Below are 25,933 nucleotides of genomic sequence, written 5' to 3'. Positions count from 1 at the left end.
TGCCAATTCAGTCCATGGAACTATTTCAATGCTGTGATCATAAAAAGATAATGGATTTCATTGAGTTTTTAAAAAGGGAGAATATTTTTTATTGTATTTAAATTAGCCTAAGTAAATAATAAAAAAAAGCACTGTGACTTTCTTTCTCTTTCCCCCACACTCACATGCATTTATAAACAGCTTATAGTGTGGGAGGTCAGATAAGTAAATTAAATTCCAATAAGATTGACGAGATGGATAGAGGCTTTAAAGCGTTCAGCCTTTGGCTGAATTTGGTGCTCCTGGTTTCATTGTGAGACATTTTAAAGATATAGCAGGAATCTAGCAGTTCTGGAGATAGCATCTGTTGGTTGAGTTCTGTGAAAAGTCACTGTGTGCAACATCGGGATACTAAGGATCAGCAGCTAGAGTTCAAGACTGGCAAATTGCCTGGAGGATGAGACAGAGATATTGAGCAGAGGTGGAGGGGGAAGGAGTGGGGGGGGACTCACTCAGGGTCTTGCTCCTTAAGCACCTCAGTTGCTTGGCCAGTACTGCAGAGAAAGCAGTTAAAAATCACACAACAGCTGGTTATAGACCAACAAGTTTATTTGGAAGCACTGGCTTTTGGAGCTTTGCTCCTTCATCACATGGTTGTGGAGTACAAGATATATATGTGTGCGTGTGTGTGTGCTTGTGTCAACACACACTCACAGACACTCACAAAGACACACACACACACAGACACACTCCTAAACTCACGCAGACCCTCTCTCATACACTCATACATACACTTCCACACGCACCCTCTCACAGACTTATACCCACTTTACACTCACACACATATGCACAACCTCCTCCCCACACACGCGCGCGTACACACACGTTTGTGGAGTGAATTTGTACTTGCAGAATTACATTATATTTTGCTCAAAAACTGCATGAATCCATCTAAGATTCTGTAAATCTGCTTTTTAGATTAGAGCCATCTGTACATTAGAGCACAGACAGCCTCACACAGGACACCTCACACCTTCAATGCATTATCTGGGCTAGCATGGCACCTATTGATAAAGTTCATTTAAGAATGTTACTTTAAGAACATTCTGGAATTTACATATGAAAAAACTGAAAGCAACATGTTCATTCTAAAAGATGAGAGACTTAACAAACAAACCAGGTCTTTTTCAATATTTAATTTCAGTTACATCACACTGTAAACGTTTGCTATAAGTTCTGTATTCTACGCTCTTATACTCCACAACCACCTGATGAAAGAGCAGCGCTCTGAAAGTTAGTGCTTCCAAATAAACCTATTGGACTATAACCTGGTGTTGTGTGGTTCTTAACTTTGTACACCCCAGTCCAACACCGGCATCTCCAAATCATGCAGAGAAGTTGATTGCTTAAACACATGAAGTGCTATCATGCTTGCCACATGGCCTTCTCCCTCCAAATGACCAGTGACACAAGCATGTTCATTGCTGATATATTTCAGTTATACATCATGAGATTATGTCTGAGCACATTTCTTTCACAGTCAGAGTTCTATTGACCAAGTTATTACTTCCAATGTTTTACTTTTATTCAGGCAACTGTCCAGGTACATTGCCAATGGTGTAGAAGGCTATTTCCCATTCATGCTTCTTCAATAGCCTTTGGTACAGTTTTACAGACAGGCTGCCAGCATGATTGTTTCCGATTCGATAGGGCTGGAATGTCAGAGGTACAGCAGTGCAAACATACAGTCCTATCTTATTGTGATCCCAAGACATTGGAATATGGCTTTAGTTCTCTTCAAAAATTCACTCTGGGGTTTGTACCCAGTCATTTCAAATCTCATTTTTAATAAAGTACTGTTTCAAAATAAAATTCACTTTTATCTTAATAAACATTCTGGAAGATTTGAACTATCTACATTATTTCCAAAGTCCAAATGGCAGCAATTTAAATTTGTTCAGACACAAGTCAAGTAAGTGACTGTAATTATTTAGAATTGACTCATAATGATTACCCACCAACCCTGACTGTCTCAGACATTGACTGTGCAATCTGAACTTGACTGTCTTTTCACATGCATTTGGTTAAACATGGGTTTATAGATTCAGAATTTAACATTATCAAGAGAACAAGATGCACTATAATAAACAAATACGTATAATTAAATTAAATAACTATCTATTGTCAGGAAAAAAAACAATATTTAGTACATATTTCAATCAGTCTTGTATGGCACTATGTTACTCATTACACTAGTTTGTGGTTAAAAATAGAATAGAACTGCATTTGTAAAATGCTCAACTGTTTAAAAATTAACATTATACCAATAGCAGCAGAGTCTGTATCATTAAACTCAAATGAAACACTAACCTAACAAGACTTTTTGCCAGTGGGGAGGATGTGTCTGAGTTTTGCCTCAACAAGAAACATCCTCTTCTGCAGGCCCAGGCAATCTATTATTGCAAAAAGACTTTCAGAAAAATGCACAACCTCCTCAGGCCAGGGATTGTTAGTTTTATTGATCTTGCAGGTGTCACCGTGGGCGGCACGGTGGCACAGTGGTTAGCACTGCTGCCTCATAGTGTCAGAGATCCGGGTTCAATGCCTGCCTCAGGCAACTCTCTGTGAGGAGATAGCACATTCTCCCTGTGTCTGCGTGGGTTTTCTCCGGGTGCTCTGGTTTCCTCCCACAACCCAAAAACGTGCAGGTTAGGTGAACTGGCCATGCTAAATTGCCCGTAGTGTTAGGGGTCTGGGTGGGTTGTGGGTTGGTGAGGACTTGTTGGGCCGAAGGGCCTGTTTCCACACTGTAAGTAATCTAATCTTAAGTGGGCGGCACGGTGGCACAGTGGTTAGCACTGCTGCCTCACAGCACCAGAGACCCGGGTTCATTTCCCGCCTCAGGCGACTGACTGTGTGGAGTTTGCACATTCTCCCCGTGTCTGCGTGGGTTTCCTCCGGGTGCTCTGGTTTCCTCCCACAGTACAAAACTGTGCAGGTTAGGTGAACTGGCCATGCTAAATTGCCCGTAGTGTTAGGTTAAGGGCTAAATGTAGGGGAATGGGTCTGGGTGGGTTGCGCTGCGGCGGGTCGGTGTGGACTTGTTGGGCCGAAGGGCCTGTTTCCACACTGTAAGTAATGTAATGTCACTTACCAGCCCCTTCCATTAGGACTAAGTCTCTCAACCAACACAAAACAAAATTAGTTACTTCACAGCTATCAACTATTTTGGCACATGGTTTGATTAAATGCAATGATGCTCCAGTTGCGCTTACGGTGATACAACAAAGTTGGAAGGGGAGAAATAAAAGTGACTCATGAAAAAATAACAGTCCATGAGTTGCTCACAAATATGGCAACAGAAAATGGGTACATTACTTGCTATGGGCTAGACTCTATGGGATGTCATGGTGTAAAAGGTTGGTCAGTGCTGGTAGAATGGCTGCTGTGCTGAACGTGAGACTTCCACCCCTCAGAGACAGGAAGTCTCCTCTCAGAGGGCTGCTGGCCAATCATATGTCATGTGGCTCTGTAGCCCTAGCAGTGCCAGACAGATGCAGTGGCTACTGCTGAAACTATAGGTAAACCCAATAGAGACTGGCATTGAAGACAGAGACCGAGGTCAGCGGGAGATGCTTCAATGGGACCGGGCTGACATGCCCCAGCAAAGGTGAGGGTGAATGGAGTTGGGAGCAGTGGGTTTAGATGCCAAGGGAAGGAAAACTGGCAAGATATGATCTTGGAGGATAGGGTGTCAATGATTATGACAATAATATAAAGGTTTACATGCCATGTTACAATACAATGTTATCAACTTTAAGGGCAACTGTTTTAAAATGTACATTTTTGCTCTCAAGAATTTAAGTTGAATTTAGAAGTCTTTTTCAAAGTGGAGATATAGACAGACATTTTGCATGTTACAATGGTTATTCAGACCTTGTCTGACTCTTATTGCCAGAACTGATGGAAGACACATTAAAATCTCCAGGGATATTTGTTGAAGCTTCTAAAGGTATGATTTTCTGTGATAGAAGTGAGGAATCAGGACGATACTCCAAAGGAATTCCAGTAAGATTGACTTTCTGACCTTTTGTGGAACAATGACTCATGAGAAATATACAGCAGTCAATGTGAGATTTGAACTGTATGAAGTCTAGCTGAGAACAGCCATTTGGTGCAGGATCCCAAGGAGGAACTTGGAGAGACATCATCCTAGCCAATAGAGGCAAAGCTGAAAATATTTACTGATGATTCCTGTTCTGTCAGAGTGCCTCAATAATTTGTAAATGCTACAGGTGCTACAATCACAGACAGAATGAGCAATAAGAAATCTCTTCCTCTCCCACAATCTGCTTAACTAGAGTCCACCTGAAAAGGCAAACACTGACTATTCAACTTCAAAAGCCACTGTCCCTGCTGAATCTGACTTGAAGTTCAATCTTTTCACTTTGGAAACAGAAACTTCAAGAAGCAAAGGCTTGCAACTATCTTAGGGACTCATTTTCCTTTCCCTACACGTAAGTTATATATATGCCTCTTTAGCCCCATACCAGTTCTCAACACTCCCTCTAAAAACTTTCTCAGTGCACAGTCCTCCAAGATTGATGCATGGCAGCAACTTGTAACCAGAAGTCAATGCATCAGCCAATTGCTATGTGTGGAATCTTGGAGCACACCACACACATTAGGGGAACATTGGCCCTTATCACTTCCACTTGAATAACTGTAGGTGCTAGTAGGTGGCTTAATAGGGAAGAGGGCCATCCTTTATGCAGGAGGTTACATCACCAGATACAGCCAGATTGGAGTTGGATAGTGGCCCAGGTCAGTGCTGTGTCCCTGGTTAAAAGGAATGCTCAGCAATGCAGGAATAAGGTCAATGTGCTCTGTGACTGGGGTGACTGCCACCACACATTCACATGACCATCAATGACCAACTCTGCTACTATACAAAGATCTCACCAAGGCGGCATGATCTAAAACTCTCACTATTATATACAACCTGGCGAAAGCGGGTGGACTGCAGTGGTTCAAGAAAGCAGCTCACCACCATCTTCTCAAGGGCAACTAGGGACGAGCAATACATGCTGGCCAACTTGAAACATCCACATCCCACAAATGAGTTAGAAATAAATTATTACAAAAACCCATCTGGGTCAGTAATGCCCTTCAGGGAAGGAAATCTGCCTGCCTCATGTGACTCCAGGACCAGAGCAATGTGACTTGTTACTGCCCTCTGAAATGGTCTAACCAGTCACTCAGTTATATCATACTATTAAACAGCTTCAAAAAAGGAAAGAAACAAGACAGATAACCTGGCATTGACATAGGCACTGAAACAACAATGGCAAACTTAGCCCTGTCAATCCTGGAAAGTCCTCCTTACGGCGGCTAGTACCAAAACTGGGATAGCTGTCTCACAGACTAGTCAAGTAACAGCCTGACACAGTCATACTCACAGAATCACTTCCAGACAATGTCCCAGACACCACCATCACCATCTCTGGGTACAGCATGTTTCAATATAGGACAGACCCACCAGAGGTGGCAGCACAGCAATATAGGGTCAGAGGCGTGTTGCCCTGGAAGTCCTCAACTTTGGCTCCAGGCCCCATGAAGTCTCATGGCATCAAACATGAGCAAAGAAACCTAGTTCTGATTATCACATACTGTCCTTCCTTGGCTGAAAAATCAGCATTCCTCCATATTGAACAATACTTGGAGGAAACAGTGAGCATGGCAAAGACTAGAATGTACACTGGATGGGGAAACTTCAATGTCCACCACCAAGAGTGGCTCGGCAGCAGCATTACTGATTGATCTGGTCAGGTGCTAAAGGACATAGCTGCTAGACTGGGTCTGAGGCAGGTGGAGAAGAAACCAACAAGAGGGAAAAACATACTTGACCTCATTGTCAACAATCTGCTGACTGCAGAGGCATAACGGTATTGGTGAAAGTGATCACAGCACAGTCCTAGTGGAGAGGGAGACCCATCTTCACAATGAGCATACACTTCATCATGTTGAATGGTACTATTAGCTTGAATGAGATAAATTTCAAACAGATTGGCCAATTCAAGACTGGGCATCCATGATGCGCAATGGGCCATCAACAGCAGCAGAATTTTACTCCTGCACAATCTGTAACCTCCTGGCCCAGCATACCTACAGCACTAAATCAAGCAAACAAATCAATCCTGGTCCAATAAAGAGATCAGAGGGACATCCCAGGTACAGCATCTAAAAATGAGGTAACAACCTGGCGAAAGTTACAACATGGGTCTATTTGCATTCCAAACAGCATTAATAAGTGACAGGGCTAAGCAAATCCCCAACCAACAGAGAAGATCTAAGCTCTGCAACCCTGCCATATCTGGCTGTGAAGGGTAGTGGGCAATTAATCAACTCACTGGAGGAGACAGCTCCAGATATATCTCCATCCTAAATGATGGAAGAGCCCAGCACATCAGTGCAAAAGATAATGCTAGAAATGCCAAGTGGATGATCCATCTCAACCCCCTCTGGATGTCCCTAGTATCACAGATAGCCATTTTAAGCAGACATAATTCACACACAAGGTATAAGAAATGATTGGAAGTACTGGATACTGCTAAGAACACGAACACTGGCAATATTTTGGCAATAGTGGTGCAAACTTGTGCTCCAGGTTTGTTGCAACCGTAGCCAAGCTGTTCTAGTGCAGCTACAATATTGACATTTACTCCAACAACACTGGAACTTGTTCAGTTTAGTTCTCCAGACAAAAAAAGATAAATTCTGCCCCTGATTACTGCTCCATCAGTCTATACTCAGTCATCATTGGAAAAAGCATATAAATGTATTAATAACTTAGATCAAAGAACTGACTGAAACATAGCTATGTTTGCTGGGAAAGTAAAACTGTGAGGGGTGTGGATATATTTGCAAAATCTGCAAAAGGGTATAACTCATGTAAATGAGTGGCCAAGAAACTGACAGATTATGTTAAAAATGTTGGGAAATGTAAAGTTATTCATTTTGGTAGAAGAGAAGCACAGTACTTTTGAAATAGTGAAAAAGCATTAAGTGTTTGTATTCAGGAACGTGGGTATTCTTGAATATAACACAGACAGCCAGCATCTATGAACAATGAGCAAATAGGAAGGCAAACATTTTTGTTGTCCTCTACCACAAAAGTGCTGCTGCAGAAGTTCTAGCTGCTGTTGTACACTGCTTTGATGAGCCCACACCTGGAAGTCAGTACACATATTTGTTTTCCATACTTAGGCCAGGATATATGTCGTGAATGACACGAGTTACAATGAATCATCACTGGATTGATTCCTGGGAAGAAAGGATAGTCCTATGGGAAAAGATTGAGTAGGATGGGCCTGTACATTCCAGAATGTAAATGGCCTCATTGAAACACAAGATTCTGACATGGTTTGACACAGTCAATGCCAAGAGACTCCCTGGCTGCCAAGTCTAGAATTAGGGACACAGTCTCAGGATAAACTGTCAGCCATTTAGGACAGATGTGAGAATAAATTACTTCAGTCACAGATTTGTGCCTATTTGGAATATTTAATCCCATAGGGTGTAAATGCTCATATTCAAAGCTGAAAATATATAAACCTGTAGACTCTAGGTGAATCAACAGTTATGGGGACACAAGATAAACGGAACTGATATTGAAGACCAGCAAGCTCTTACTGAATAATGAAGCAGACTCAAGAGAGACAATTCTACTCCTGCTCTTGTTTCTAATATTAAAGTTCTTGTATATCAGCACAACTCACATTAAGTTCTGAAAACGCATTACAGTTGGCCTCTGTGATTTTAAAATGAGATAATGATAGTGATTCACAGTTTCAAGAACTTGAAAGGCAGACCACTGAAAAAACTTTATGCAGCATATTTAATAAAGCAGAGGTTTATGTACACAACACAGTGACTGAACTTCAACACAATTTATTGATATCTAGCTCACAGGGACATTAATGAGAGAAATAATAAGGGGCTATGTAAATGCAAATTAATTTCCTCTTCATTTCAACTGGTCTAAACTATGCTCAGGATTCAAATATTCCCCAAGTTCTATCTTGGATTCCTAAGAATTTCACTGGTTGCAATAGTAACATAATGTTAATTACTACATGTAGATATTGCAAATGAAATCGATGCAATCTGCAAGTTATTCCAACAAGAAATAACCAACAGAAGCAAATAATTTCAGATGTTATATTAATAACATAATGGAGAGCAGAAGAGTTACTTAATGTAATAGCCTCACCATTATTTGGAAAATAAAGAACAAGATAAAGAATGATCACCTGTTCTTTAAACAGAAAAAACAATTCAAATAGAAATGACCATATACGTTTAGCATTGATATTTTGCCAGACTTAATTTCAAGATTTCCAAATCTGGATTCTTACCCGCTGTTTAGCCACATAAAATATGTGAATGTAGCTGGACATCATCAGAAAGATGAGGACAAACAATGGGATATACCATCTGCAAAAAAAAAGTGACAGTTTTTACATGTCTCTCAAGGTATATATCACAATGTCCCTTATTGCAGAGGTATTTGATAAACAAATATGTCTTTCCAACAACACGCTTTGGAGAGGGTGCAGAGAAGGTTTACGAGGTTGTTGCCTGGTATGCAAGGTGCTAGCTATGACGAGAGGTTGAGTAGGTTAGGTTTGCTTTCATTAGAAAAAGGAGATTGAGGGGGACCTGATTGAGGACTACAAAATTATGAAGGGTATAAACAGGGTAGATAGAGATAAGCTTTTTCCCAAGGTGAAGGATTCAATAACGAGAGGTCACGCTTTCAAGGTGAGAGGCGAAAGGTTTAAGGGGGATTTCCACGGCAAGTACTTTACACAGAGGGTGGTAGGTGCCTGGAACGCGTTGCCAGCAGAGGCAGGCATGGTAGATTCATTTAAGGTGCATCTGGACAGATGCATGAGTAGGTGGAGAGCAGAGGAATACAAATGCTTAGGAATTGGGCAACAGGTTTATACAGTACTGGATTAGTGGTACTGGAAGAGCACAGCAGTTCAGGCAGCATCCAACGAGCAGCGAAATCAACGTTTCGGGCAGAAGGGCTTTTGCCCGAAATGTCGATTTCGCTGCTCGTTGGATGCTGCCTGAACTGCTGTGCTCTTCCAGCACCACTAATCCAGTATTTGCTTTCCAGCATCTGCAGTCATTGTTTTTACCAGGTTTATACAGTAGATTTGGCTTGCAGAGCCGAAGGGCCCGTTCCTGGGTTGTAAATTTTCTTTGTTCTTTGTTAACAACTAATCACTATACTACCATGAATAATCAATTTGTGTGTTATGACTATGGCATCATGAGAGTAAAACATTGAGATGAAAAATAGAAAACACGGATTTCCTAATTGTGCATCTAGTAAAATACAAATGCAAAATCGCTAATACAGATGCTTCTCAAACAATGTTTGAAGCTGAATTATTAGCCTGTCAGAAATACAAATGCACAATTGGATATTTTTCAAATGCTGAACTCAAAAAAAAAGACAAACTTTACCGTACAATACAGCAATAAACTCAAGTGGTGTAGTAGTGTGGTGTTATAATTGGCTTTAGTGTCACTCAATTAAGGAAGAGAAAAATTAAGCCAGAGTTCCTACTATTCAGTGATATGAAATTAAGTGACAGTGGGATTGGTTTCAGCTTGGCCCAAAGCAACTAGTTAAACATGAATCTGTCAACTTAACTGATATAACCTTGCTGCGGTTATACAGGTGTGAGGCCACACCTCGGGTTTTATGTGTAGTTTTGGTATCGAGAAAGGCCATTCTTGCTATTGAGGAGTCCAGCAAAAGTTCACCAGACTGATTCCCAGGATGGCAGCACTGATGTATGTGGAAAGAGTGGATCGACTGGGCTTGTACTCACTGGAATTTAGAAAAATGGCAGGGGGATCACATTGAAACCATATAAGATATTGATGGGACTGGACAGGCTAGATGTGGGAAGAATGTTCCCTGTGTTGGGAAGTCCAGAACTATGGATCACAGTCTAAGCTGTTCAGCACTGAGATGAGGAAGAACTGTCTTCACTCAGAGAGTTGAGAACCTGTGGAATTCTCTTCCACAGGAAGCTGTTAGGGCCAGTTCATTCATATTTAAGAGGGAGCTGGACATGGCCCTTGCGGCTAAAGGGATCAAGGGATATGGAGTGAAAGAAGGAATGGGATACTGAGATTGTACGATTAGTCTGTAATCATTTTGAATAGTGGTGCAAGCTCAAAGGGCCAATTGGCCTATCCCTGCACCTATTTTCAATGCTTCTATGTAGTCTCAGACTGTGACTTCTGAAGTTGTAGAGATGACTTACAAACTGCATTGGTGAGAACTTAGAAATCTATTATTAACATTTTTCAGTGAAGCTAGTAGAATGGATTAAAAGCAACCTTGCACACAGATCTCTCTCTCGAGAGTTCCCCACCCAGAGTCAAAGAGTCATACAGCACAGAAACAGTCCCTTTGGTCCATATACCGAAACTAGTCCTATTTGCCTGCATTATTTCCCTCTAAACCTTTCCTATTCATATACCCGTTCAAATGATTTTTATATGTAATTGCACCTGCCTCTACCACTTCCTCTGGCAGCTCATTTCATATACCCACCACCTTCTGCATGAAAAAGTTGTCCCTCAGGTCCCTTTTAAATCTTTCCCCTCTCATTTTAAACCAATGCCCTCTAGTTTTGGACTCCCCTGCCCTGGGGAAAAGACCTTGGCTGTTCACACCGCTGCCAAATTGTTCACCGTCATCTGAAATAGGGCATTTGAAGGAAACATGATCCAGTAGTGGACAAATTCCAGTGATGCTTCAAAGTTAAATTCTAATAATGATAACTCAGCTGTACATAGTTCAGTAATGCAGAAAACTTAACAGAGAGGTGAGAAACAATAAAATTAATGACAGGAAATACAGAACAGACTGCAAGCTTGCATGAGAATGTTAGGATTGGTGACCAAGAGCTATTTTGAAAAGATAATCTTTGAAAACGTATTTAAAGGTAGTGAGAGTCATGCAGAGGCAAAGATGGTGTTAGGGACAGGGCCCAAGGTCTGTAACCAACAGCAGGGTGAGAGGGTTGCAAAAAAAAAGGAATCAGAAAAACGAATGATCCAAGATAAATATATCACTGGGAACATTTGTAGTGGTAGGGTAAGGCAGAGCCATGCAGAAGTTCAAGTACAAGGATATGGATCCTAATTTCAGGGCAATGGGGCAGGAGTACATCAGCAAGATCAAGAATGGTAGATAAACATGAGGCAGGAAGCAGATAGTAGTGGGGGCTTGAATAAGTTGGCCTTTTTGTGCAATGGTGGTTGAGGGGCAAACAAGGAGAATACTGGAGAAATGAAGTTAGATGTGGTGTACAAATAAACAGGGCTTTCAGACAGGGTTGAAGTAAGTATTTGTAGTGATTGATAAAACATGAGTTTTGAAACTCAGCTCCAGTTTGAAAAGCATGTCAAGACTTGCATAGATTAGTTCAACCTGAGCAAGCAAGTAGAGAAAGGGTTGCAGTCAGTGAGAAGAGAGCAATGTTAATTCTTACAAACATTTGCTTTGTTCTACTTAATGTTCTACTCTAGAAATGTTGATTCATTCACAACTTACTACCTTACAGGCTGTCTGACAGCACACAGGTTATTGTGGGATTAAGGAATTTGAAGAGAGGTACAATGCAATCTGACGGCCAACATTTACATGGGGAAAAAAGGCCAAGGGGAAATCCTTGTGAACTGGGGGCAGGATTTTGTATGCACAGGCACAAAAACCATTGTTAGACGGATAAAAATGGTTTGCCAAATAATGTACAGACATGAAACAATGAAGTGAGATGATGATGCTGTCTGTACCACAGCTGTAGAGAGGTTGTAAAAAAGCATTATGCATAATATATTGTGGTCACAGTCATGCAGGTGTAATTTATGATTAGGAGGTGTCATCGGTGTGGGTAGGCTAGAAATTGGTGGAAAATATTTGAAAAATGAAGAGAAAGTGATGCTAGGAGGAGATGGCACTTCTGATCACTTTAAAAGTTGACACAAATAGAGAGTAAAAAGCCAATCTTTTTCTCCTGATATTAGGAGGACATCATGAAGGACCTCAAAATTGACATGAGAAAGTACAGAGCTGACAGTCGGTGTAATGACTGACATTTCTGTGATAATAAATAACACTGTAGCTTTAAACATTAACGTCAATACAAACGATGGCTGTTTGAGTAGTGGATTTTATGTTGAATGATACAACACTGGTTTATACATATTATTGCTGTCATTGTTAACGGAGGATTATTTTGCATAGTCATGTAGTGCTTAATGCAGAAATGGTGTGCCTGATCAGACTAGTTCAGATGTGTTTAGCAGGTGAAGTATGTGCTTATCCCCATGGAAATAATGAAATATTTGTACACAGTTTGGGCTCCACTAGCATTGCTTCTTGCGGCTTCTGAAATTAAAAGGTTGATCTTAAGTCATTTTTGTTGGATAATTGGCAACTGAAAATAGCCTTGTGACTTAGATAGCTTTCGATTATCGAATTCGATTAACCGAATGAAATACTATCCGCCCGTGTCCTCTGGATAATCGAGGTTCCTCTGTACACTATTGACATGATGCAAGTTTTTAGTAAAATACCAGGTGGCTGTGTTTATAGCAGCACAGTATTTACTGATGCAATACTTTTGGAATCTTAAGAACACTAATTGTTTTTAATACATAAGGCACTGATGTACTTCTTGCTCCACTTGACCTTGCTCAAAATTACTTTGAAGGGAAGCCTAAAGATTAGAGAAAATACAGTGCTTCCAGGTTATCATTTAAGAGATGCTGTCACTCAGAGGGAATTTTTTCACTATACCCAAATACGTCATTGACATAAACGAGCATAATATAGGACTCCATAATTTTAAGATTAGAAAATAAATCACTTATTATTAATAGTAGTCCAAGTACAATAAGGGTTAAGGTGAACTAGCTTTAATTGATGTTCTTCTTCTACATTTTAGGTTAAAAAAAATGTTGATGACCTGAAGTGGACTGTGAGCTCAGAGTTAAATCAGCCATACTTACATACCAAATCTCCAGGCAACATGATCATCTGTGATCCAGCTGGAAAAGAAAAACATGCTTTAAATAGGAAAGTAAAACATAGAGCAGCTGAGACCATTACAAGCACAGAATCAATATCGAGTGCATAAAACAAGAGAAGTTCAATTAACAAGGAACAGAAATCTGTTACATTACTAACACCAGTTGACGCAATAACAAATGTAAACAAAAAAAAAGGTACTCTGAGATCTTGCTTGATGGCAATAACATGATAAACTCAGCTAATATTATGGTTGTTTTGCAAGAGTAATAAGTGCATTAATAAAATGGAAGTCCATGTGCCCAATTTATTTTGAATTATCAGATTGCTAGTGATAGACTTCAATATGTGAGATTCTGCCAGGTAATATAAATATCATTTAGTGAGATTATCAGACAATGTAGTATGTTGTTCCATTCCTGACTGATGATTTGTCTCTGTAGTGAATTAGTGAGAACCCATTTGGCTGTCTGTGGCTTTATCTTAACCAATCATGCTTCAAATCTAGCCCAAGGCTGAAATAAAATATTTGCCTTCCATCCCTGGTGGATTCAGAACGCAGTACACACTGCTTTTATTATCCATGTGAACTGCGGATGAACATATATCTCAAACTGAAATAACCTTCCCAAATTAAAAAGCTCTCATTAAAAGCTCTTGTTCAAAATATGAACTGTGATTTTGAAAGACTGTCAAAAAGGAGTCAATGGCCAATTAGTTTCCAAACAGTGCACAAGCCTAGCAGTTCAAGATGGTGGGTGGATTGACAAGGCAGGAGTGTGAATAGCAGACCTTCTAGCTTAGAGGGCGCTACAGCTTACCATTGCAGGTATGGGAGGTATGTCCATCTTCTCAGCATTTGTAACATACCTGACTAAAAAGACAATCAATGTTGAGGACCAGCATTGTTGCTGGGAAACTGCTCCACAATATAATGTGGGGCGACAGCCATGGCCAGGTATGTGACAGAGGAAAGTCGTCCTTGGAGTTCCGACAGCCCCCTGGTATGCACTGGAATGTCACACCCAGTCTGCTCCCATGTTACTGACACCACTGGGAGCCTGCAGGCCAGTTCCTGTCAGTCATTGATTCAGAGTCTTAAATCAGGCTGAGAGTGAGCGTAATGAGCTATCCTCCACGTAGAGTCAGAGAGTCATAGAGAAGTACAGCACAGAAACACATCCTCTGGTCCAACCCGTCCATGCACCCAGTGATCCTAACTTAATCTAGTCCCATTCCCAAGTACTTGGCCCATATCCCTCCAAACCCTTCCTATTCATGTACCTATCCAGATGCCTTTTAAATGTTATAATTGTACTAGCCTCCAACACTTCCTCTGGCAGCTCATTCCATACATGCATCACCCTCTGCGTGAAAACATTATCCCTTAGGTCCCTTTTAAATCTTTCCCTTCTCACCCTAAACCTATGCCCTCTGGTTTTGGACTCTCACACCCTGGGGAAAAGACCTTGACTATTTACTTTACCCATGCCCCTCATGATTTTATAAACCTTCATCAGCTCACCCTTCAGCCTCCAACATTCCAAGGAAAGCAACCCCAGCCTGTTCAGCCTCTCCCTATGGCTCAAATCCTCCAACCCTGGCAACATTCTTTTAAATCTTTTCTGAACCCTTTCAAGTTTCACAACATCCTTTCAATAGCAGGGAGACCAGAAATGAACAAATGTGGCATAACCAATATCCTATACAGCCTCAACATGATTTCCTAACTCCTATACTCAATACACTGACCAATCAAGGCAAGTGTATCTATCCTGTCCACTTGCGGCTCTACTTTCAAGGAACTACCAACCTGTATTCCAAGGTCTCTTTGTTCAACAACATTCCCAGTACCTTAACATTGAGTGTATAAGTCCTGATTTGCCTTTCCAAAATGCAGCACCACATATTTATCTACTTCCAGATGGGCAGCTACTCCAGTCCAGATCTGGCCTTCAGCAAAACAGCTTGAGGATGGTATAGTTTTAGCAAGCCAGAGAGCTGGCTTGTCCTGTGAAATTACAAGTTTTTTTTTAGAAGCTTTACCAAGGAGTTCCTAGCTTTCCAGTGATGGGGTGATCTCTTTTCCTGCAGTCACAAATGCTGGTTGGTACTCGAGTGCACTGAAGTGTGCAGTTAATGCAGCCCAGGTGGATTGGAAACAAAGATCAGCAGATGAAATAGTAAATGAGCAATGGGAGGAGCACAGAGAAAGGCAAATTCAGATGTAGAATAACAATGAGGAGGAAAGGCTAGTAATTCCTGAATGACTAAAGAAATTAGATTAAAATGAAATAGAAAAAGAAAGCTTGTGAAAAATACAGACAAGCTTTTGAAAATTTTGCAGTCTCCTGCATACAACCAGCTATAAGGAACATCGGTTATATTTCTGCAGTTGACAGATGCATTAAACAGAACAGCAATCTTCTGTGCCTCAAAGTGAAACAACATATTACACTCCCCTTTGACTTCAGGGAGAGCATTTTTTTCAGCCATAACCTCCAGGTGCAAGAATCATGAAATCTTACAGGACAGCACAGGAGAAGGTTCTTCAATCAATTCATGCCTGTGGTCGCTCTCTGAGAAAGCCATTTAATTAGCTTTATTCCTCTGCTTTTGCCCCACTGTACTAGATGTCTTTCTTTTTCAAGTGTATGCCCCATTTTCTTTTGAAAACTTACTACTGAATCTATTTAAACTTTATTTTAGGCAGTGAGCTCCAGATAATAACTCACTGTGTGATGAGAGTGGTCTGGAAACTTTTAGAAACAATAATTCAAGACAAAATTAATAGGCATTTTGGAAAATACGGTTAATTTAAGAAAGCCAACATGGATTTGTTGAGGAAAACTGTATTTAACTAGCTAGCTTGATGTGGTAAGAGAGAGGGTTGATGAGAGTAATGCTATTGATGTGGCATATTTGGGCTTCCAAAGGCGTTCATTAAAACACTGCTCAGCAGACTGCGAACAAAGTTATAGCTCATGGAATACCACAGAATATAAAATTAGCTGAGTGTCAGGAAACAAAAGGTGGTGGGGAACACTTCCTCTTTGGATTGGTGGAACATATGGAGTGAAATTCCCCAGAAATCAGTGCTTGTCTCAGTAAACTGTTCTGAGTAGAGGAAGGAGGGCATACGTTGCAATAGCAACATGAGGAAAAGTGGTTAGAATCTGGAAAGCACAGCTCGAGAGTGCTGTGGAGGCATAATTGATCGAGGCTTTTAAAAAAGGAATTGTATCATTATCTGAAAAAGAAAGATTTGCAGTCCCACAAGGAAAAGGCAAGGGAGTGACATCAGTTAGGTTGCTCTTTCAGGGAGCTAACATGATGGACTGTAAACAGCTGTAATCATTCTATGATCTCCCCTTTGGTTCTTCTACTATTGTTCATATAACAGCAACTTTCACCAATCCACCCACCAGCAATAACTTTAGAAACTGGAGTATGAGAGAAAGCTATCTAGAAATATAAAAAATGGATAGCAAGAGTTTCTATGGATATTTTAAAAGGAAATGAATTGTCAAAGTGAGGATTGGTCCACTAGAGAGTGAGAATGGGACATTAATGGTGGATAATAAGGAAATGAATGAATAAAATGCATAAATACTTTGCTTCCGCCCTCACCTCAGAGGATAACAAAAACCTTTTCCGTAATAATTGTAAATAACGAGAAACAAGAGAGATATTTTGTAAAATTACAATCATTAGGGAAGCAGTACTGAGCAAACTGATTATGCTGCAGGCTGACGTGCCCCTGGCTCTTGATGGATTTCATCTGAGGATTTTACTAGAAGTGGCTGATCAGCACTACGTGTTTGTTTTAATATTCCAAAATTTACTAGATTTTGGAAAGGATCCATCAGATTGGAATGTAGCAAATATAATTCCTTCAGTCAAGAAGGGAGGGAAGCAGAAAGCAGGAACCTATAACCCAGTTAGTTTAATATTTGTCATTGGGAAGGCGTTAGAATTGATCTTTCAGACAGTTATAGTTGGACACAAAGAAAAGCTCAAGACAACTGGGAAAAGTCAGCAATGCCCTGTGAAAGTGAAATCATGTTTAACCAATTTGTAGGAGTTCTTTGAATTAATAATATATGCTATGCGTAAATGGGAGCTTGTAGATGTACTCTACTTGGACTAGCAGAATACATTTGACGAGATGCAACATTAAGGTTATTGCATAAAGTAGGAGCTCATGATGTGAGGGTAACATATTAGCATGAATAGAAGATTGGCTGGCTGGTGGAAAACAGAGTATGCATAAATGGGTAATTGGCTGATTGGCAGGATCTCATGAGTGGAATCCTTCAGGGGTCCACGTTGCAATCTCAGCTTGTTATAATTTCTCGCAATTATTTAGATGAGAGAAGTGAAGGTATGGGAGCTAAACTTGCAGATGACAAAAATAGGTAGGAAAGTATGTTGTCAGAGGGACAATAAGAAGTTTGCAGAAGCGCACACATAGGTTGAGGAAGTAGACAAAAATCTGGTAAATGGAGCATGACGTGGGAAAATGTGAAGTTGTTCACTTTGGCAGGATGAATGAAAAAGCAGAGTGTTACTTAAGGGAAGAATGATTGCAGAATTCTGAGAGAGCTAGGTGTCCCAGGACACAAGTCACAAAAAATTAGGATGCAGGTACAACAGTTAACTAAGAAGGCTACTGGAACACTATCCTGTATTACCAGAAAACTTAAACATAACATGAAGGATGTCATACTTCAGTTGCTAAAACCACATCTAAAATGCTGTGTGTACTTTGGTCTTATTTAAGGAAGAATGCAAATGCTTTGGACACAGTTCAAATGAGGTTATTCGATTGATACTTGGAATAAATGGGTTGTCTTATGCAGAAATTTACAAGGATCCTTAGACAGCATCTTCCAAACCTCTACCATCTCGAAATACAAGGGCAGCAGATACATGGGAACACCACATCTAAACATACTGCTCCAAGCCATTTACCATCCTGACTTGGAAGTATACTGTTGTTCCTCTGCTGTCAAAATTCTGGAATTCCCTCCCAATGAGATTGTTGTTCTATCTACAGCAAATGGATTGCAGCAGTTCAAGAAGGCAGCTCACCAGCATCTTCTCAAAGGCAACTAGGAACAAGTAATGTTGGATCAGCCAGCAATTCCCACATTCCATGAATGAAAAAGAGAAAAAAAGTTTGACAGACTTATTTCCAGTGGAGTTTAGAAGAGTGAGGGTGACTTGATTGAAGTACGTAGATGGTGAATGGCCTTCAAACGTTGGCCTGACAACGATGTTTCCTCATGTAGTCCATCCAGTATTAGGGGATCTTGTTTAAAACTTAGGGGTTACCCTTTCAGGGCAGGGATGAGGAGAATTTCTACCCTCAAAGGGTTGTGCAATGTTGAAACTCTTTACCTCAAAAGGCAGTGGAGGCTGGGTCATTGAATATTTTTAAGCCAGAAATTGTTAGATACTGATTTGGCACAGGAACGAAAGGCTACCAGGGGGGATGAAAAAGAGGAATTTGAAACCATGATCAGGAGCAGGCTTGAGGGGCCCAATGACCTATCTCTGCTTTTAATTCATCTGTCTGTATTCAATCAAAACCTCTCCTTATTTTGCCCACTTGTATGAAATCTGCCCTTATCATTTTCCAAGCTCAAGGATGAAACCAGATGACCAAGGGCCAGGTGTAGTCCCACAGAAGTATGAAAGGAGATGTTCATAACTATCTATAACTATAAGTTGTGGCTTGGGCTGTTACATAAACCTGTTTTTCAAGTAAAGTGACTGCATATTATTTAATGTATTATTTATCAATAACACAAGAAATACAACACTATTCTGTCAGGATATTAACTCCAGTTTCTTTATTCTCTCCGCACCAGTCTCTTAGCACAAGCATCAGTCTGGTCAATCTCCTTCTGCACCCTTCCAAGGCCTATACATCCCCCCTAAAATGTGGCGTCTAGAACTGGCCACAATCCTTTGGCTGAGACCTAACCATTTAAGTTTGGTGCAATTTCTTTGCTTTTGCACTCTATCCAAGTATTGATAAAGCCAAGGACATGTCATCTACTTCTTAACAGATCTAGTAAATCGTTCTGCCAAGTTCACATTCAAAAGGGAAGTAGACTGCTTTTTGAAAAGGAAGAATGTGCAGGGTTCTAGGAAGATGGTGGAACCAAATGAAATCCTCATTTGGAGAGACGGTGCGGTCACAATGGATGGGTGACCTCCTTCAACACGGTAACAATTCGGTCCTTCTGTGAAAATCCATGTTTGCACTCTCATAGGAACAGTCATTTCATTTTTTTATTTATAGAGTCATAGAGATGTACAGCATGGAAACAGACCCTTCAGTCCAACCTGTCCATGCCGACTAGATATCCCAACCCAATCTCGTCCCACCTGCCAGCACTTGGCCCATATCCCTCCAAACCCTTCCTATTCATATACCCATCCAAATGCCTCTTAAATGTTGCAATTGTACCAGCCTCCACCACATCCTCTGGCAGCTCATTCCATACAAGTACCACGCTCTGCGTGAAAACGTTTCCCCTTAGGTCTCTTTTATATCTTTCCCCTCTCACTCTAAACCTATGCCCTCTAGTTCTGGACTCCCCGACCCCAGGGAAAAGACTTTGTCTATTTATCCTATCCATGCCCCTCATAATTTTGTAAACCTCTATAAGGTCACCCCTCAGCCTCCGATGCTCCAGGGAAAACAGCCCCAGCCTGCTCAGCCTCTCCCTGTAGCTCAGATCTTACAATCCTAGCAACATCCTTGTAAATCTTTTCTGAACCCTTTCAAGTTTCACAACACCTTTCCGATAGGAAGGAGACCAGAATTGCACGCAATATTCCAACAGTTGCCTAACCAATGTCCTGTACAGCCGCAACATGACCTCCCAACTCCTGTACTCAATACTCTGACCAATAAAGGAAAGCATACCAAACGCTGCCTTCACTATCATATCTACCTGCAACTCCACTTTCAAGGAGCTATGCACTTGCACTCCAAGGTCTCTTTGTTCAGCAACACTCCCTAGGACCTTACCATTAAGTGTATAAGTCCTGCTAATTTCTTCTTATTATTAGTCCTTTCATATTTATCTGCAATGAAGTCAATCTACCTATCACCTAAGGAGCTTCCTTTGCAATCAGCAGGTCTTGTTGCAGAAGTCTGCAGACATCTCCTGTCTGGAGAAATGCATCCTGCTGTTGTATTCCTCCAGATAGGTCCAAGGAGGTCACTCTTGATCGACAGATAGTTGGGGGTGTGAGCTGCCACCATCCCTTGCTCTCGTCAATGCATCTGAAGAAATTGACATGACTGCACCTGAATAATGCAGCAATTACACTTTTATGTTCCTTCATAAGATCTGAGCAGAGTTGGAAAAGCCAGTATTTGTTGATCTGCTTCCCTGCCATTGAGAAAGTGGTGGTGAGCTCCATTCTTGAGCTACTGCTTGTGTAGACACATGCACAGAGCTGTTAGGGAGGGAATTCCAGGATTTTGATCCAGCAGCAATGAAGGAGTGGTGACAATGTTCTAAGTCAGGATTGTGAGGGACTTTCAGGAGAACTTGCAGCTGATGTTCCTATGCCTTTGCTGCACTTTTTAAAAAAACTTTCACGGGATGTACGTGTAATTGGAAAGGATTGAATATTTTACAACTATTGATGACAGTTATCATCGTCAGAATTACTGGACCTAGCTTTGAAATTACAGAATTGTAAAATGAATTTGAACTCCACCAGTACTGGGATTTGAACCTATGTCCCCACAGCATTAGCTAGGGCCTATGGATTACTAATTCAGATCTATATTACCACCTACAACATCATCTTCCTCTTAACTTTCTAGGTTGCAGAGTTTGCAGGTTTGGAAGGTGCTGTTGGGGGAGACTTGATAAATTCCTGCAGTACCTCTTGTGAGGGAATAACTATTTAAGGTGATGGATGGCGTATCCATCGAGAGGACCCCCATAATAAGAATAATAAGCTTACTATAGATCAAGACAGGTAAAGCAGCAATCTGTAAGCTGGAAATGTTCCTGGCAGATATGACTGTCAGTGGATCTTCTGATCCTGAGAGCTGCAGCTTTGTGTTTCTTTCCCTATGTATTAAGTAGTTGTTGTGTATGAATATCAGCTTTAGGGCTAGGCAGGCCTGCTGCAATTTTCAGTTAAAATCCTTTTGCAATCTCACTGTCATCACTAAAGTGAGATTTTTGGATGATAAAGAAATTCCAATCTGCCTCAGAGGCATCTGTCACAAATCTGAAAACAATTGAAGGGGCAACAGGCAAGAACATCAATCATTCAGCCTGAAGCTGAGCTCCCGACATGAGCTATTCCCGTCCAGTTTGGGCTAAGGTTGCATCTAACAGTGCAGAACCCTCGGAAACATTAAAGGCAGTGGCAGGAAGGTACAACTAAATGCCATCAGAAACTGACTGTGTGTATTGTGAGAGCAGGATGTAGATGAAGGGGAGAGATCAAAGGGATGGGTCCTTAGAGTACCTAGGCAGGGGACTCATGCTTGGATATGGAGGGATAGAACTGTTCAAGGGTAATTCTAATAATTTAGATGAAGGAAAAAACACTATAGAGCAGGGATAAAGTATTCTACAACCAGATTTTGCTGTCAGTGATAAAGGAGCAGAGTTTTAGAAGATCAAGGACTCAAATTTACTTGGAAACAGACAATATCGTGAACAAGATACTTTTACATCCACCTGATCAACTTTAGGCTGACTGCAAATCCAGTGTACCAGCCATTTTAATCTACTGCGAATCCTCTTACAAGGATGCCTTCCGTGAAGAAGCTCTCTTCCACTCCAGCATCTGCAGTCCTCACTTTCTCCAGCTCAGTATAAATTGTTGGGCTCTAGCTGATGCTTTTAATCAGTTGAAAGTAAAATGACTAAAGCTTAGCCAATGGCCAATTCAAATCCCAAGTGAGTTTCTATCTTGCAGTACATATTGTGTATGTGTCAGCTTGCAATCTGATAGTATCTGATAAAACCAGTGTGCAGTTTCAGGGAGATGTTAGCCCAAAGACAAGGGAGCTCAATAAATCAAAGTTACATCCCCAGTACTGATGCTGATTTTTACAAAACCGTTTTTAAGTCTGACTAGTTTTGAAAGGAGTTATAGAGGAGAAAGCCTTTTTTAATCCTGCAAGAGCCTCATTCTTGTGATCAACTGGATTTATAAATGCTAGAAGAGAGGTCTGCAAAGAGGACTTTGAAAAAAATCAAGCCAAAATGCAACAAAAACGAGGATTTTTAGCAGCAGCAGCAGCAGCAGCAGCAGGAGTAAGGTTGAGGCAGAGGTAGGCAATATTATGGAGGTAGAAATAAGAACTGCTGCTGATGGGTTGTGGGATTTGAAGTATAAAAAGTTTTATACAGTCTGGGTCAGCCATAATGTTGGAGGCGAGGTGAAACAAGCTGACTTTATGAAGGGGCTCAAAATGAAGGGGCATTCCAAAGCCTGACAATCCAGTAACTTCTCTAGATTTTTTTCCAATCATTTTGAATTCATGGCATCTGGTGATTTACATACTCATAGAGATAAAATTTATTCCACATCTATTCTACCAAAATTTCTTCTCATCTTAAGAAGCTCTTGTATACCAAATACTAATCATCTCTGTCACAAGGAGAACAGCCCCAACATTTCAATCTCTCCACATTGGGCAAGTCCCTCATCCTGGTCAACTTTGTTCTCTTTCTGATGCTTAACACCTATCCACAATGCTCAAACTGAGACCTAAGCATGATCTCTTTGCCCTCACAATCTATTCTACTTCCAAACCCAAGTAACCCATTTTTAAAAATCAGTTTAACAACTTTCCTGATCACCTACAAATCCTCTCAAAGTACATCACTTCACAATCCTCCACCATTAAACTCTAGCTGCTATTCTTCTGCCCATTTCATGGCAGCAAGTCAGCAACTAACCACATCTTCCTTCAAGTTTCTTACCATCTGAAAACTTCATAAAGCTGTGCCCTAGATCGGTTGTTATAAATACCTTATTATAAATGATTTGGATGAAAAGTAAAGATCCAATTATTCTATTTGGCATCCATTTAGCTCTGTAATTCACATCTTCAATCTCTTTGCCTCACCACCTCTCCCAATTCCTTTAAGATGCTTGCTAAAGCCATCTCCTTTGAATTATCTTGATCACCTGACCTAATCCATAAATTGTGTATATTTCTGCTTGTGAAGTGCCTTAACTGGGTGCAACAGAGTGGGCAATGGCCCAATTAAAATTATATAAGTAGATGGATAAAAAACTGCAACACATTAAGACTTTAATCTGTCCTATTTAATTAGGTTGAATATTTGATCACTGACAAGTTATATCTTCTACTTTGTTCTTCTTTTCTCACAATTGGGTGTTTCCATGTTATGTAGCTTTAACAATGGAGAGGTAAATCACAGGGAGTGCCATCAATATTCTGCTTTGAAATCCTGGCAGATGTGCAAAATACTAATATTCCAAAAGGTCGGTTTAATTTAGGTGATCTTTGAATACATTTTCAATTTTCTAATTATCACTTTAGCTATTTCATCAAAACAGAGTCAATAATCACACTGAGTGCCAGGAATAGAAATAGCCAATGTCATTTAAACATACACGCCCTTTACAAATAACACATTCCTTACTAGCAATAGAAAATAAGCCATCAAAGGCAGAGCAGCTTAGAGATTGTTTGTTCAGGGCAATTGGATGTTGGCCTCAATTGTGCAGGCAGCAGCAAAACAAGAGTGCTCACTGCAGTCCTCACTTACAGAGGGAATTTCCCCTATGTCTCTGTCAAATCAAGGAGACATTTCAGCATGTAGCATCAGATATCTCAGCAAGCATTTAGGCAGCCAATCAAGTTGAGTTATGCACAGGAAACAAAGTATGTGTGTTTTTACATAATTGTGGAGAAATTTGACATTCCACAAATAAACAATTAGGTTTTCAAGGCTAGTAAAGCTATTCATTGGTATCATGACCACAGGTCAGAACCACAAAATACTGTGGACATTTTTAACTCGTAATTACAAGATGTGTTTTTTAAACCAGGACCGATACAGTCAAACATAGCAGCAGATGTAAATTAAGTGGATGCCTGAATAGAGAGACCGAAGGAACACAGCACCTAAACAGAAACTTCAAACAGACTGAATTGTGATCTCTTGTATCTTTAAAGATAATGAGGGGTCACAAACCCCTGCTCATCAGCAGTCCATCTTCTGCAAATTATGTCCAAACTGCAGAGATAATTTGTGATTTTACCTTTGAAGATGACAGTTAAAAGGGCAGTTAGAACTCTACTGAGCGTAATCATAGAACTCAATACTTTTGTTGTACCGTCCTAGGTTCTAGTGTTAGAATGCTGTGAAGGTCACAGACAAAGAACGATCCCCTAGTTACTTCTGTGTTGTAAGTAAAGACTGTCTCTCACTCCAAGTGTTGTCAACCAGTTAAAAAGACAGGATAATGAAGAATTGTCTGTAAGCCTGAATGACGTAAGGACTCAGAACCACAGCATCTTGACCAATCCATGGAAATAAAGGTTGTGAAACTGATTTTCCAAAGATCCACATCAATGCTACAGTTGACCTCTACTACAGTGGCACAATATTCAATTACCCATTCTTTTCAATTCAGAGATAGATCCATATATCTTTTTCTTAACTTTTTTGATCTTATTTCTAAACTGTGAGTCTGTGTGTTTCATTACTTAATCCTCTCACATTTACGCACCTTGTGGTAATTCAAGAAAGTCTGGTTAAATCAGTTCCTTTTAAAATACTCAGGATTATGTTCAGCACAGACTGGTTGGACTGAAGGGTATGCTTTTGTGTTGTATGGCTCTATGACACTATCAGTTAATCTGGTTTTGGGAGAAAGCTATCCAGAAGGAAATGTATCCTCTTAAAATTAACCTCACTGTAACCAAGTGAGGGGGTGGGTGAATAACCAAGAGGAGCCAGTTCATCTTTCCTCATGCAGGAGCTTAACAATTTAAGGTATCCTGCTTGGAACTGTAATAAAATTCAGTAACCTTGTCTGTGATTTGATTATGACATAAGTAATTATGAAATTGTAATAAATGAGGTTATTAAAACCCAATTAACATCCTATTCAGCAAAATGCAACATTTTCCAGTTTTTTACAGCATGACAAATAATATTACAATGGAAGTTTTCATCAACTCACCACTATAAGGGTAAATAACAGTCTCCCAAACCTTTACAGTTCATTATGCAGAGGAGGATATTCTCACCGACAGAAAGTTCTGGATTTCAGCACTAGTCTGTACACTTCCAAGCTTTCTGTCAGTTGCAGTGGTACAATAAAAGGTATCATTGGTAGAAGATTAGCTAACTCATAGAAGACAGAGAGATGGGAAAAGGAGTTGTTTTCAGGATGGCAATCTGCAATTAGTGGAGTACCACAGGATCAGTGCTGGGGCCACATTTTGAATGAGGAAAATCAGTGTACTTTAATCAAATTTGCAGAAGACACAAAAACAGACAGGAAGGCAAATAGTGAGGGATGACACAAAGAGCCGACACAGCAACACAGTCAGGTTAAGTGAATGGGCAAAAACTCAGCAGATGGAATATAATGTGAGATTATACACTTTGGCAGGAAAAGCAGAGGAGGAGGATATTACTTAAATGGAGAAAGACTGCAGAAAGTGACACAGGAGGGATTTCGGAGTTCTCATGCATGGACCTTGAAAAGCTAGCATCCAAGTTCAGCAGGTAATAGTGAAGACAATTATAATGTTGGCCTTTATTTCACAGGGAATGC

The 25,933-nt window shown here is 40.5% G+C and overlaps 1 protein-coding gene across 4 annotated transcripts in view; it reads right to left on the bottom strand.

The window, feature by feature from the left end:
- LOC140486245 (cyclic AMP receptor-like protein A) overlaps window positions 1-25,933 on the bottom strand; it is a 218,439-nt gene that overhangs the window by 56,206 nt on the left and 136,300 nt on the right. For all 4 annotated transcript variants that reach the window (XM_072585121.1, XM_072585124.1, XM_072585122.1 and 1 more), the window contains 2 exons: window positions 13,090-13,128; window positions 8,397-8,475 (listed from right to left, as the gene is read on the bottom strand). In XM_072585121.1, the coding sequence (XP_072441222.1) occupies window positions 8,397-8,475; window positions 13,090-13,128 (118 nt within the window). The remainder of the gene's footprint in view (window positions 1-8,396; window positions 8,476-13,089; window positions 13,129-25,933) is intronic.

Source organism: Chiloscyllium punctatum, chromosome 15 (assembly GCF_047496795.1).
Source record: "Chiloscyllium punctatum isolate Juve2018m chromosome 15, sChiPun1.3, whole genome shotgun sequence".
NCBI lineage: Eukaryota > Metazoa > Chordata > Chondrichthyes > Orectolobiformes > Hemiscylliidae > Chiloscyllium > Chiloscyllium punctatum.
The sequence above is the reverse complement of the archived record's forward strand: the minus strand, read 5'-3'. Positions and strand labels throughout refer to the sequence as shown.